This window comes from Trifolium pratense, linkage group LG1, assembly GCF_020283565.1.
Source record: "Trifolium pratense cultivar HEN17-A07 linkage group LG1, ARS_RC_1.1, whole genome shotgun sequence".
Classification (NCBI taxonomy): Eukaryota; Viridiplantae; Streptophyta; class Magnoliopsida; order Fabales; family Fabaceae; genus Trifolium; species Trifolium pratense.
In genome coordinates this window covers 1,773,213-1,787,159 of record NC_060059.1, presented here as the reverse complement: position 1 = coordinate 1,787,159, position 13,947 = coordinate 1,773,213, and the positions used below count along the sequence as shown (strand labels likewise).

Sequence of the window (13,947 nt, the reverse complement as noted above, 5' to 3'; positions counted from 1 at the left end):
TGGCTTACACCAACAAAAGTGCACTGGTGCGAGTAGAGGAGGAGCGCAACAATTCCACTTCTTAATGTAATGAAACAATCATGGACGAATGAGTTGATACTTGTGTTTATTGTCAATGAATGAATAACACAATTGATAGCCTAAGTGCATAATCGTGTTTATGGAAGAAAACAGAATCAACCCATTTCTGAAAAACCAAGTACTGATGAATGTAGCAGAAAGTAGAATTGGAGAGAAGAGACTATAAGACTCTTGGGGAAGATTATCTCCACCCACATCTTTCATCCTTCATTTGCCTTTCTCTCTCTTACTCTACAATATGTTTTCAGTTAACCCTTCTCTCTCTTACTCCTCTTCACTTCCTGATTTCTTGGATCAACAAAATCTGTCCCAATGCATTTCTCCCACGTGCTATATACTAATGTTGGATCATAAAAAGGACTGAATCTTAGGCTATGTTTGGATTGATGGTACATAACGGAATGGAGCGGAATGGAATAAGATGGAATGAAGCGGAGCGGGATGGAATGGAGCATAAAATGTATTCCATTGTTTGGACATTTTGTATTCCATCCCATACACCCCAAATTGGAGGGGAAGAAAAATAAGAGAAAATGATGGAATGGGATGGAATCCATACCATCACATACCACTCCATTCCATTCATTTTTAAAGAATCCAAACAATGGAACTTCACTTCATACCACCACATACCACTCCATTCCATCTCATACCACCAATCCAAACAAAGCCTTAATGAAACGGAACAAACTCTAACTCCATTAGATTTGGATACTAAAAAGGATAGAAATGCAATAATTTTCACACTAAAAAAATAATGTGAAGTTTCATGATATGGGTTAACCCTCTTTCCACATAATTTTTTTTGAGCTGTCAAACATCTTGTTTTTGCCACATTCATAAGCATTACATTAGACATTGAATATTACTACTATTATTTTATCCAATGTATTCTAGGAAAAAGAGGAATTTGGATTCTCTGCAATCATTTTTTTGACATTGACATAGTCATAACAGCCGTAGTTGTTGAATTGAGATCCAATGATTTAGATTTTACTAATATTGATTTTTATTATTTTTAAAATGTAAAATACAGAGCTTGAAATTTAGGTGTTGAAAATAAATCAAGGCAACTAAAATTTTGAGAAGCTAGTTGAACCACGCACTTCACTAAGAAACTCTGACATGACAACATTTATGCACCACTATTAAATCTTTGCTTATATCATGTTTGCTAAGTTGTTAAAACTAATAAATTCACCACCACTTGATTTAGTTACACCACCGTAGTATAAATCATTTGTCATGGCCAAACCAAGATTTGAATTAGACACAGTAGTCCAAACCTAGATCGGCGGTTGAGATCTGTTATAATTGATTTTTCAGTATATTATATGAACCGTTTCGTTTCCAATCAATAGTTGAGATTGAAAACATGCAACTATGTGTTGTTTCTATAGCCGACAATTAGGGTCCTGTCATGTGGTTATATATAAATAATTTGCTTGGCAACCAAGTATGCCTAGCCATTAAATATCATATTCATCGTAGTTGTATCAATTGTGTTGAATGAAACATAATGTTTAAAGTAAATACATCTCTGTTCTCTCTCTGTTTCGGTTGTGAGTTTTGCATTCTGTGATACTGATATGTCCCACTGATATCAGTCGGAATCTCGGAAAAAACAAGAGTAAAGAGACTGAAAATGTTTCCTTTACATTGTGGATTTGAGAGAGCATAGGATTGCTTAGCTGACTATTCATACCATTCTGCTATTAAAAAAATTAGACAGTCAATCAAATAAATCTGTTAGGTGTATTGACCTAATACAAATATTTATCGAGGACAGCACCATAAATTTAGTGATCAATCGTAACAAAAATTCAAAACCATTCACTATTCAGATCATTAAGAAAAATATATTTCCAAAACAATGTATGGTTAAGGTTAACAATGTATTAATGTTCATCAGCAATATTCTTTGAAAGAATACGAAGGAAACGATTGAGGGCCTTCTTAGCCCTAATCTCTGCTGTCTCTATTTTTTTCTCCTCTTCTTCATCGGCAGCCTTCATTTCTTGAGTTGAATGCACTTTACGTACGAGCTTTCTCAACTCCTGCAAAAGATAGTAACAGTATGGGAACAAATTCTCTCCATTGATATTGTGGTCATGTGAAATCTAGGCCCTTATAAAAAAAGGGTGGATGATTTATAATATAGAAAAGAAAATGAGATTATAGTGTTTGAATGGTGGAGATTTGTCTAATGGGAAAAACATGAGATTATTGAGTTTTTAATATCTGAGAGTCATCATCACCCCATCAATACCACTATAAACTCGATAAAAACATGATTTCAGGAGTGTTTATCGAGTTTTTAATAGTTGAGAGCCATCATCACCCCATCGCCCCTGAACTTGTATGTGGTTCTGCCTCTAACTATATAATTTGCATACAAAGTAAGAATAGAAAATGTATGTTAAGAAATGCTAACGATACACTTTTTTGCACACTTTAGAAACACTCTTTATTATTAGATGAATTGTACGTGAATCTCAGAAGAAAAAAAATCTAGGCTTATTCTCTATTTAATATGAATCCACTCCATAAATAAATGTTGGTTTTAAATATTAGATGCATTTTTCACGAGTAATTAATGTGTTATGAAAATGTAAGTAGGCACAAATCTGCAGCAACTTGATCATTCATAGTGCAAAATATTACCTGACGATCAAACTCAACACCTTGCATTGAATAAACTTCATTGGTGATTTGAATGTCCTTGTTGATCAAACCATCAAACCACCTTGTTACTTGACTTTCATCATAACTCTTAAATTCCTGATAAAATGCTCAAAAAAATAAGAATATATCATAAGGACATAATACATTATAACCAAGTTATATCAAAGAAAGCAAAAACGAAAATACTACAAAATTACCCCCCAACCAAAATATGACAAAGAGGAGATAGAGGTTGAGTATTAAACTTTGTGGGCTCTTGTCTAGTCGGTAAGAAATTTAGACATGAACTCATACCTCATCATCCGTCTCGTCTTCAGTTTCTATCGAGTCATCATCATCTTCAGGATCATCACACACTAAGCCAGTTAAGGCTCGCAGCTCCTCATGATCAGAATCCTTTGTTGCTTTTATTAATCGATCCATTAATTCCGGTTCCACATCCCGTAGCAATTTTCCTGAGACAACAATTAATGTATGAAGAACATTGAATCTGCACTACACTGCCGAATGAACATAATATCATAGTAATTCTTATCAACTTACCAGATATTGAATGAATATCATAGCAGTTCTTATCAACTTACCACATATTGAATGACTACTGACAAGTATAGTCTACAATAAACTAATGTATACATGCCAATTGATAATCATAATCAATGCAAAACAAATTGGAAAGATAATTACATGAATGAATGTTTAAAGCAATATTGTCATCGGCATAGCTCAGAAAATAGCTGTTTGTCCAAATTCATTACACTACAGCGCTGCTATCACCGGTATTTGACAACACGGATTAAAGCTGATCATGAACTAGTCTTCAATTTGTCATATATGCATGTTGTGTTGTCAACCCAAAAAAATCCCAGACAGAACAGAACATGATACTCTGAAAGTAATAATTGATTAGTTACCTATATAATTGAACTGACGCCGTCTTCCTTCCCGAACATCTGGTCCCATTCTCTGCGGCAAAACAACAAACACCTTCTCTTCAAAAAAACATCATTTGCAGAAGCACAAACATAATATTCATATTTTATCATAGTAGGTTGGTTAAAGAAAAAGACAAGAACCTTAACCAACATAAGAGCTTCATAGACAATTTGGTCCAAAGAAAACACCCTGCAACCCAAAAACAAAAGTTAGCAAAGAATGAAACTTTATGAAGTGGGTAATTGAAAAAAATGGAAAGTAATGAAAAGAACCTAAGGATGCGTTTGATTTGGGGAGGATTGAAGGAAGATAAATCCATTCCCCATTTAACAGCACGTTTAGCTTCACGTTTCAATTCGTTGCGGCTCTTAATGGAAGGATCTTGTTGTTGTTGTTCTTCTTCTTTTTCATCCTTCTGAACATTGGTTCTTCGAAGGCTTCCTCGAGATGCAGCTAACGAGAAACGACGAGTGTTTATGGGTTCTGGTGATGATGATGATGGTTTTGATGAGTTAGGAAGAAGATGAAGATATAGTGCTTTGGCAGAAGTAGAAGTAGGAGAATGGTGAAAGTGAAACAGCCATGGCCAATGATGTCTTAGAGGCCGTAAAACTACTTGTTGGCTCATATGTGAATCAATGAATGAATGTATGAAACTCAAAGATAGATCAAAAAACCTCAAATGAAGATGCAAATTTATTTATATCACTGTCTTTCTCGGTCACTTGTTAGATATGAAGCAAGGGCACATGACACTGACACAAAATTTGAAAAAATTTAGTGTAATTATAAGTGTAGGTGTCAGACACGAACACCGACACATGTCCGACATGGACACGCCTAATCTGAGAAGTGTCGGTGTTTCCTAACTTATTACATTCCACTTGTCAAATCTTTTTAGATAGACCAAATGACGTTTTGAGGTAAAAATTCATGTTAAAACTTAAAATCACTCGCAGTTTGGTTCGATTTTGGATGGTTAATTAAAAAAATCCAATCCGATCTAATTTTGTGTTGTTTAATTTGGATCGATTTTTGAATATCCAGTTTATAAATTGTAATTTTTTAATTGAATATTAATATTATAAAGACGCGGTAAAATAATATATTTGATATAATATAATATATAAATTAATATTTTGAAATAAAACTTATCAATTATATTTGAAACATGCGAAATACAGTAGTAAAAAGAAATAATTCCTATAACCTTAGCTCAGTTGGTAGGAATATCGCATTTTATTTATAGAGGTCGGGTTCAAATCTTGATACTCCACTTATTCACTTAAGTGTGAAATTTCTAACCAACAGACTATTTGACAAAGAAACAGTAAAAAAAAATGATTAATTTGAACTATTAACATGTGAGTTGTTCTCCTCAGTTAATCGGTAAATATCGCTAAATTATAAATGGATAGTTTACTTTAGAGAGAGAAAAAAAAGCAATTAAAAATTTAAAAATAAAAATTAGCCGGGATAAACGCAAACATTGATGTCGTTTGAGAAATTGATTGATTGAAGTGCAAAAATCATTCTTCTTCCTTCTTCCGTGGGACCACCGTGGCTCTCTCGCTCTAGATTTGTTTGCCTTTCTCTTCTCTTCCGCCTATCGACGCCGCCGATCATTCTCTCTCTTTTCTTTCAGAGGTACCTTCTCATCAATTTTCTTCATCTAATATAATTACTTGTTTCGATCTAATCGTCTATTATTATGTATGTATGTGTCCTCTGCACTATATACAGATAAATTCTTTAGATTCATTCAATTCTTATGTATGCATCCTTCATCAATTTTAGAATTATTAAACATATTTGATAGAAAAATACTGCTTAAACAAATTTTGGTCAATTATAAGGCATATGATTGATGTTGAATGAGACTCAATTGCTTGGTGGTGAAAACACTACAAGCCAACTGTTGTAGAGATTATAATGTTAAAATGGATATTAAATAGAAGACATGGCGGAATGGCATGGTGGATTTTATGCCAGTCACTATAGACAATTGGTGGTGAAGCACCATAGGTGGCAATCCCACATTTATATGGTAGAGTCTTGGCCATCCACCATTAACCATAATCTTGAGTTAACAATGTTATTTTTTTTAAAGACTCGGTGTCCGGTCCAACGACCGACTAATCCGACGGACACCAATCCCAACGTCTACTAGTGAGAGGCCCAAATGAAGTCAGAGCTTTGCTCTGTATAGATTGAGAGGATCTCGGGAAATGCCACCGGAAGGATTTGAACCTGAGACCTTGAGAGGATCTCACTCCAAGGTCCCAAACATTCACCACCAGGCCAACCCATGTGGGTTTGTTAACAACTTTGGCGAGAAGATAAGGCTGGATACCAAGTTTTCAAAAAAAAAAAAAAAAAATACTTTGGCGAGAAGACTAGTGGAAACGATGATAAGAAGAGTAGGCCAGATAGAGAATAATAGTTTATTAATTCGAGATATAGACCAATCCGATGAATAATATTTGGATTTATATTTCTGTTTCTAGGCATATAAGTTAGTTTCAAATAAACGGACTCCGCAGTTAAGCGTGCTTGGGTGAGAGTAGTACTAGGATGGGTGACCTCCTGGGAAGTCCTTGTGTTGCAACTCTTTAATAAAAAAAAAAGTTTCAAATAAACTATAGTTTATCATAGTGATGTTTTACTGACATCTTTGTATACCTGTTTTACTTTACTAGATTAGGTATTTTGGTAATAATAAGCAGATGGAGAGGACACATTTTGTCTGTAGGACTAAATATATGAATTTTACTCCGCGCGTGTGCAATTGCTGGATAATTTTTATTCTTTCCTTCATCTGTGAGTGGATTAGCAGTCTTTTTCTGAGAACAACTTTGCTTTGTAGTGGTGAAGTGCAGTCTTACTATTTTGGTTTTAAAATATATAAAATAAATATTTGTATTTACATACCTGTCTGTGATATGATATTTTTACTCTATTGAAGTCATCTTACTGTTTCATAATGACCATCTGCAGTAGAAGTGGTATCTTATGGCTGCCTTCAAAGCATTTTGGAACAGTCCAGTTGGTCCTAAAACAACTCACTTTTGGGGACCTGTTGCCAACTGGGGATTCGTCGCAGCTGTGAGTTTCACTCGTATGATCATATTTTGATGTTGTTACCAAAGTCCTGCATTTATTTACTTCATTAGTGTACAAAAATGGTCTTAACCTTTAATTTTAAACTAATATGCTGCCAAACTTTTTTTTTATATGGAAAGGGGTTGGCTGACATCAACAAACCTCCAGAAATGATCTCCGGCAACATGACAGGAGGTTTGGCACATTTGCTTTAATGAAATGTTGTAATTTTTTTTGTCATGTGGCCAGTGGATTAATTATTTCATCTCGTTTTTATTGCTGCAGCAATGTGTGTTTATTCAGCATTGTTCATGAGATTTGCATGGATGGTACAGCCACGCAACTATCTACTTCTTGCGTGTCATGCTTCAAATGAGACTGTTCAACTCTATCAACATACCCGATGGGCAAAGGCAGAAGGGTAAGCAGCTTACATGCAAGCAAAACAAAACTGTGATTGCAACCTGTTCTATTTGCCATTACTTTCTGTGACAATAATGTTTCACGTGTTATAATATTTAATGCTATTTTAACTTGTAGCATGCTTTTAACATGAATTGTGATGTGTTTTTAACTTGACCACCACTAGTTATTCTCTCTGCTTTGGATCTGGTGTGGTAAAAACTTTCTTCAAGTTACAATAACTGACAGTACTTTGCGTGATATTGTTTATTCAAATTGTAGATATATTTTTGTCACTCTGACGTGCACACAATTTATTAAGGTTTACGATTATGATTATAGTTTCTATGAAAGTACATCTCTATTTTATCCTTTCTACTGTATCTCAATTTGAACTAGTCTTTAAATGTAATGTTAGTCTTTTTATTTTGACTGAGTGGAGCTATAGATGTTAGATTACTCATTAAAGTTTGTATCTCTTGCAATTTCTTTTGTAGGTATCTCTCGGGGAAGAAGGATAAAGAAGTTTCATCACAGTGAATGCAATGATTTGAACAAATTGTTTTTGAGCTTGACAGTGCATGAATAATTGATCGTCAAAATTGATTGTAATTTATAAGGGCTCTTGGAAACTGTAAAAGATTCAGAATTTGCAGAGTTTTTTGTTATTGTATGGATTACAAAGGCTTGATGATTTTAAAACTGACCAGAAGTCTTTAAACTTGTGCTTCTTTTACGGGACAGAGGTCTGTAAACGTGAAGCATACGCGATCAAACAAAATAGCTATAAACTGCAGTTTCTCACATAAACCGTACTGAGACGTGAGGATGATAAAATCCATGTTATGTCTTTTGCAGAAATTTGAATTGGATTTTCTTTTAAGTCATTGAAAAGTGGTTATAAAAGATTACTTAGACGTCCAATTCATTTTTAGAAACATTGTTGAAAAGCACATAGTTGTGGAACTAATTGATTATCTTTGATAGTATGATCCCATTTTATTTTTTATCTATCTTTCTCCAATCTTTCAAGCTTCCTTGTTACATATTTCCCTTTATCCTCATATTCCTAAAATAGTTTGAAGGGAATGCAAATTGGGTATCCATCCCTCAGTGTAAACCCACTGCCTTTTGGGTAATCCTAACTTTCGGTGTCACCGTCTTTTACCTCGCTTGATCGATTTTGTCTAAATTAGATAACTTTCTATTGTGAATTGAATTGATTGATTTTTAGTTGGCCACTAACAAAAACTTCCATACACTGCTAAAGATGAACTCGTCCTTCCTGATTTCTCTTTCAATGGAAATGGAACCGACACTCATGATCTCAGTGGAAATGGAACCAACATTCGTGCGAGTCGTCGCTAGACGAGCTCGGGTTCACACAAATTCCTATTAGGTACTAGTACTTAAAAAAATAAGAACCACCATTGGAGATGGTCTTGTAGAATTGGGACTAAGATTGTGATAGGTATGTGTATGAATTTAAGAATGAAACAGTGATAATGATAACAGGATTATAAAGCAAACTTGCAATTGTAATGCAAAGTGTTCAAATTACAGTAGAATGAGTAATGAAAACATGTAACAAATTGGTAGTGGAACTACCAATCCCAAAAGCACATAGTGCTCCCCAAATCACTATGAAAGTGATCCACAAAAAACTAACCAAATAAGTGAATGAATCTTCTCTTTCTACTAACCACTATATATATAATCAATTCCTGATGCAACACATGCACTCCTCATGCATTCTTTGCCACCTCGTCATTCTTTCATTCCTTTTCACATTTTAGGTTTGGGCCAAAGTTAAAGGCCCAATCCATGATTTAAGTCTCTATAAGATTGATATTTTGATTAGGATTTAGGAATTAGGCTCAGAAATATGGCTGATATAAGACCATTTACAATGGTGTTGAATTTGGGTGTTGAATGATTGGAGAGATATGTTGAAAATGTGTGTTGAATGATGTGGAGGAGAGAGGTGTTGAAAGAATTCAACATAGTTGAATGTTGAAAGGAGGGACATGTGGCGCATTTTGATTGGCTGTCTGGATTTTTATCACATTAATACTTTGAACTCAATTATTTCATTGCAAATTAATTTTTTTATTTTTTATTTTTTTACCAAAATTCATGATTTTTTTTTCTATAAATAGAGACTTGATTCATTTGATTTGGACACAGAAAAAAAACAAGTTTTTCATTATCTTAATCTTATTATTATCTTTTTATTAGTGTTTATTTTGAAGTTTTAGTTTTTTTTTTAATGAAATAGATCTCAATAATCATTTCACCAACCAAAATTCTTCTAATTATCCCAACAATTATTTAAATAAGTTTTGTTTTTATTACAAAAAACTAAAAAAAAATTGTTAAGTGTTTATTATTTTAATTTAATTTTAATCGATAATTGTAATTTTATGTAATTATAAAAACAAAAATTTAAATTTAAATAAGAATATGAAATAAAAAGTGGTGGAGTAGAGTGTTGAATGAATGAAAAACCATTGGAGAAGATAAATGTTGAATGAGTGTTGAATTATTAGATGGAAGAAAGAGAAAATGATGTGGAGTGTTGAAAATTGAAAAAGTTGGTGTTGAATGTTGAAACCATCGTAGATGGTCAATATGAAAGGTTAAATAAATAAAAGAGAATAAAAAAATAAAGAAGGTTAAATAAATACATTTTCTAAAAATGAATAAAAGAAAAAAAATGAAGAAGAGGAAGACTAGTGAACTCTGAAGTCGAATTCCAGAAAAGAGGTTGTTCGAGAAAATCGAAATGGACACCGCGGCCGTAGCCACCGCCACCGCAACGGCGACAAAAAGAATAGAAGATGAAGAAGAAATGAAGCCGTGGGAACAACACTCAGGCGTAATCAGACTCCCACGATTTGACTACAATGCTCCTTCTTCTCTTCTCACTCACTCTCATTCCGCTTTTCTCATCACTTGTACTATCAGTATGTTATGTTCCTCTCTTCTTATTCATCTTTTGCTTCATTTCATTCCTTAATTATTGACCTAGTTCCGTTGCGTGCTTCATCAATTCAATTTTCAGAACGGGAGAAAAGCGCTACTAAAGAAGCTATTAACATCCTTCATAAATTCATTACTCATAATCACTTTTCCAACAACAAACATGAAGAAGAAGAAGAAGGAATCACTGATCTTTCTTTGGTTAAACTCATAAGGAGTGGTTTGGTACTTTTTACCTTTCCTAAAGACACATCCCCTGATACTGTTGGTATTGTATCTAATATCATCCAGGCTTTGGATTCTGGCAACTTAACTTTGCCTCTGTAAGTAGTAAATCATCTCCACCTCTTATCATTGCTATATGTTCGGTTTCATTCAACCCTTATTTCATGCCACCTTTCATATTGTTACCCTAGGAATTGAGAAAGAGCAATTATCTTTCACTAACATAGGCATGAGGCCGACCCCCGACGGTACACTAACACTGACACGTAGACATTGACAATAATTTTAAAAGATAGAAGTCATTGTTTATGGCCACATGTCTTCGTGACATGTATTGGACACTGGATATGCCTTCAATCTCAAGTGCCGGTGCTACATGCTAGGTAATTATTAGAAATTGTAATTATGCCAAGCCAAGCCAAAGCCAATACTAGTATGTTGATACAAGAGGGTATGTTAGTTAAAATTCCGATTTGAATTGTAAAATCCCACAATTTTGTGATTTTGCTTGCCCTTTGTGATTAAGAATATACACTAAATCCTATTTATCGTCCCTGTTAATCGTTGAATTCGTATCATCTTTGACTTTGAAACGTTTATGTGATTTATACTTGTGAATGAATTTAAATTTATGTAAGTATTTGAAGTCTGATTTAAGGTTTTAATAATCTTACTTGTGAGCTATGAAGTTAAATTTACACAAATATTTCAAGTGATTTAAGGTTGTTGTGTCTTACTAATGCTATTTTATATGCATATATATGAATTTTGTATAATCTTACAATTAGTGTTCCTTCTGTTAAGTTTTCCACTTTTTTTGTTTAATATACTTTAAGAAGTATAGGACAATTGAGAACAAGATAAAGAAAAGTTGATATATGAAGCTTCAATTCAATTTTCCTGTACAATTTTATTGCTTTAAGGATATCTGTGGGAGTTTTAGCTTGTGGTATTCTTGAAGCTTTTCCTAGACTGTTTTTGTTCTTCCTGCATTCTTTGGTCGTGTGTCCTTTTATTCGTTTGTACCTATTTACACCTTTTTCTATTTTCTATTGATGTATGAAAAGAAACTAGGAGCTTTTTAAGTTATGTTGTACTTGAAAAACTTCTTTTGCATGCTTAGGCACCTACCTAGGTGAGGCAGGGTCGAGACTTGATAGAAGGTAGAATGCCTTTCACCTGTAGCTCTTAGACAAGCTCCTAGGCTGAGTTGCAATATTCTTGTATTGCTTGTTTCATTCAGGCCCAATTTCTCATATTCTTGTATTGCTTGTTTCATTCAGGCCCAATTTCTCATTGTCCATTTTGTATACTATGGTTCTTTTCGTTCACCCACTTCTTAATTATATCGCTGACAATGGCATGCCCTTGTTCAATTTTTTCTCTGATGAAGGTGGCAGATTTTTATGTTAAAAAAAAATTAGTGAATACTTATACAAATTTTGATTAGATTAAAGTTATAACCTTAAAGAATGCTACAATTCTTTTTTTTATTTGTGATTATACATTTTCACTTCATTTTTAGTGATTGTTACCTGTACAGTCTACTCTGATAAATTCCATGTTTCTTTCTGTTTTCCATACCTTCAAGTCATAACTGCTTCTGTAAAAAAAAAGTCGTAACTGCCATTCTCGTGTACGTTGCTCGCATCGGAGCATAAGCTTTTAGAATGAAAATAATTTATGGATAAAAATACGGATATCCAAATTCTATTTATGATGGTTTTATTATGTGGATGTCATATATGTTGGTTGATGGACGTATACCTCATATTTCCCCTTTCCTTTTTTGTACTAATATGAATGATTTATAACTTTCCGCTGCAGTTGGTGCCATCGCATTTTGCCTATCCAAGCAACGAAAAAGAACTGCAAGAAGTAGTATCAATGCTTGTTAAGAAATTTGTGGATGCTAACCAGGACAAACTAGGACGACCATTAAAGGTTTGATTCAATACTACCTTTTACTTGCAAATTAGTCACGTTTTTCATAAGCTAAGGAAATGATCTTGGACTCATTGGCAATTCTCATCACTTCATATACAAGAGCACACCCTCCCATTGTCCACATTGCCAAAGAAGAGCCAATTTTTTTTAATAAAGTTTCAATATTGATGAAGCTGATATCAGAATGCTGGCTTAGTATTTGGGGCTTCATAACATCTTAATAGTTTTAATTTCAACATGTATGATGATGCCCAATGAAGTCAGAACTGAGATTGTGTTCTGTGCATTGTTTGGAACTTAACTTAGTGATTGAAAATATTCTTTTATGTAATTAAATGATTTAGAGATTATGAAATATAAATTTCTTAAATGAATGTAGTTCCAAATAAGTTCGGACAATAATTTATTCATACATAACATGTTTCTGCTATCAGAGTTGAATATCATGTAGTTGGAAGTCCACCAATAAAAACAATAAATTATGTTTGATGTGTGTGTGTGCATTGATTTTGTAGTTTGCTGTTGGGTATAACCGAAGAGGAATAGAAGAAACAAAGTCTGTGAAAGAAAATTTAAATGGTTCTAATAGTTTGCTGGACCGCGCTAAATGCTTCGAAATAGTGGGTACCGCTATCAATCATGTTGTTAAAGATTCAGTAGTGGATCTCAGGTCTCCAGAGGTAAAAAGATACTGTACTCCCTTAAACAAATTATAACTTTTGGTATTCACACACATTGATTAATTCATGCTTTGAATAAAATACTTGTTTTGCAGCTCTCTGTTCTTGTTGAGGTTCTTCCCCTTTCTGGAGTACCTAGTGGATCTATAGTAGTTGCTGTTTCTGTTCTTCCCAGCAATCTGGTTAGCACTAAGCCTAAACTCTGTGTCAAGGCCCTTAATTCCAATAATAAAGAAGGGTCTGTGGCTCAATGAAAAGGGCTGTTTCACTTCAGCATGGTTTAGGGGTGTAGACACTATTACATTGTCCCTGCAAATATCTGGTGGATTTCTTATGTCCCTGCAAATGGAAGAACCAATAGTGTAATGTAATCCCTCTTAAACCAGCTAATGAGAGAATTCACCTGCCATGTATTATTTTCACCCTTTCTAACAAGTTAATGCTATAGCCACTTTTGCTTTTACTTCACTTTTTTTTTACAGTGATTTACTGAACCTATTTATGATGTAGCTAACTTGTTATTAAATGTGATTTGTTAACACAAGCTGAAGTGCTGAACATGGCTTTTTCCTTTGTTTTTCTCGATGCTGAGAAAATTATGAGCATTGAGCAAGCCCCAAGTCTATCATTTCAAAAGTCTTCATAAGTCTATCATTTCAAAAGTCTTCATAATCTATACTTTAAACATCTTAATCACCCTCACCTTTTCCACAATAGTGTAAACATTCTAAAGCTTAGTAATCCAATTAAAAACTTGAGGGGAAGTCTTAGAGAACAAGTCTTGCATTGAATAAAACAAAACAAAAAAGAAGTGATGTTTAGAAACAAATAAACATACTGAATAGTCTTCTTTCAAAGCATTTAATATCTCAAGTCAAAATTGAATTTGCATTATGTCAAGAATGTC

The 13,947-nt window shown here is 33.7% G+C and overlaps 2 protein-coding genes and 1 pseudogene across 3 annotated transcripts; 2 read left to right on the top strand and 1 right to left on the bottom strand.

Moving 5' to 3' along the window:
• Positions 1–1,879: 1,879 nt before the first annotated feature.
• LOC123902948 lies at positions 1,880–4,402 on the bottom strand. Its single transcript, XM_045952790.1, has 6 exons — positions 3,975–4,402; positions 3,843–3,891; positions 3,681–3,732; positions 3,061–3,221; positions 2,746–2,862; positions 1,880–2,138 (listed from the first exon to the last, which is right to left on the bottom strand). Exons 1-6 carry the CDS (start codon positions 4,328–4,330, stop codon positions 1,980–1,982), a joined length of 894 nt encoding a protein of 297 aa, XP_045808746.1. The 5' UTR covers positions 4,331–4,402; the 3' UTR covers positions 1,880–1,979.
• Positions 4,403–5,187: 785 nt separating this feature from the next.
• On the top strand, positions 5,188–7,908 carry LOC123902822 (mitochondrial pyruvate carrier 1). Of its 2 annotated transcripts, none has more exons than XM_045952621.1 (5): positions 5,188–5,349; positions 6,703–6,807; positions 6,945–6,999; positions 7,090–7,225; positions 7,704–7,908. In XM_045952621.1, exons 2-5 carry the CDS (start codon positions 6,715–6,717, stop codon positions 7,744–7,746), a joined length of 327 nt encoding a protein of 108 aa, XP_045808577.1. In that variant the 5' UTR covers positions 5,188–5,349; positions 6,703–6,714; the 3' UTR covers positions 7,747–7,908. The 2 variants fall into 2 exon arrangements, with proteins under 2 accessions (XP_045808577.1, XP_045808576.1); XM_045952620.1 differs by having other exon boundaries at positions 5,189–5,349; positions 6,700–6,807.
• Positions 7,909–9,908: 2,000 nt separating this feature from the next.
• LOC123902842 lies at positions 9,909–13,549 on the top strand (annotated as a pseudogene).
• The last annotated feature ends 398 nt before the right edge of the window (positions 13,550–13,947 follow it).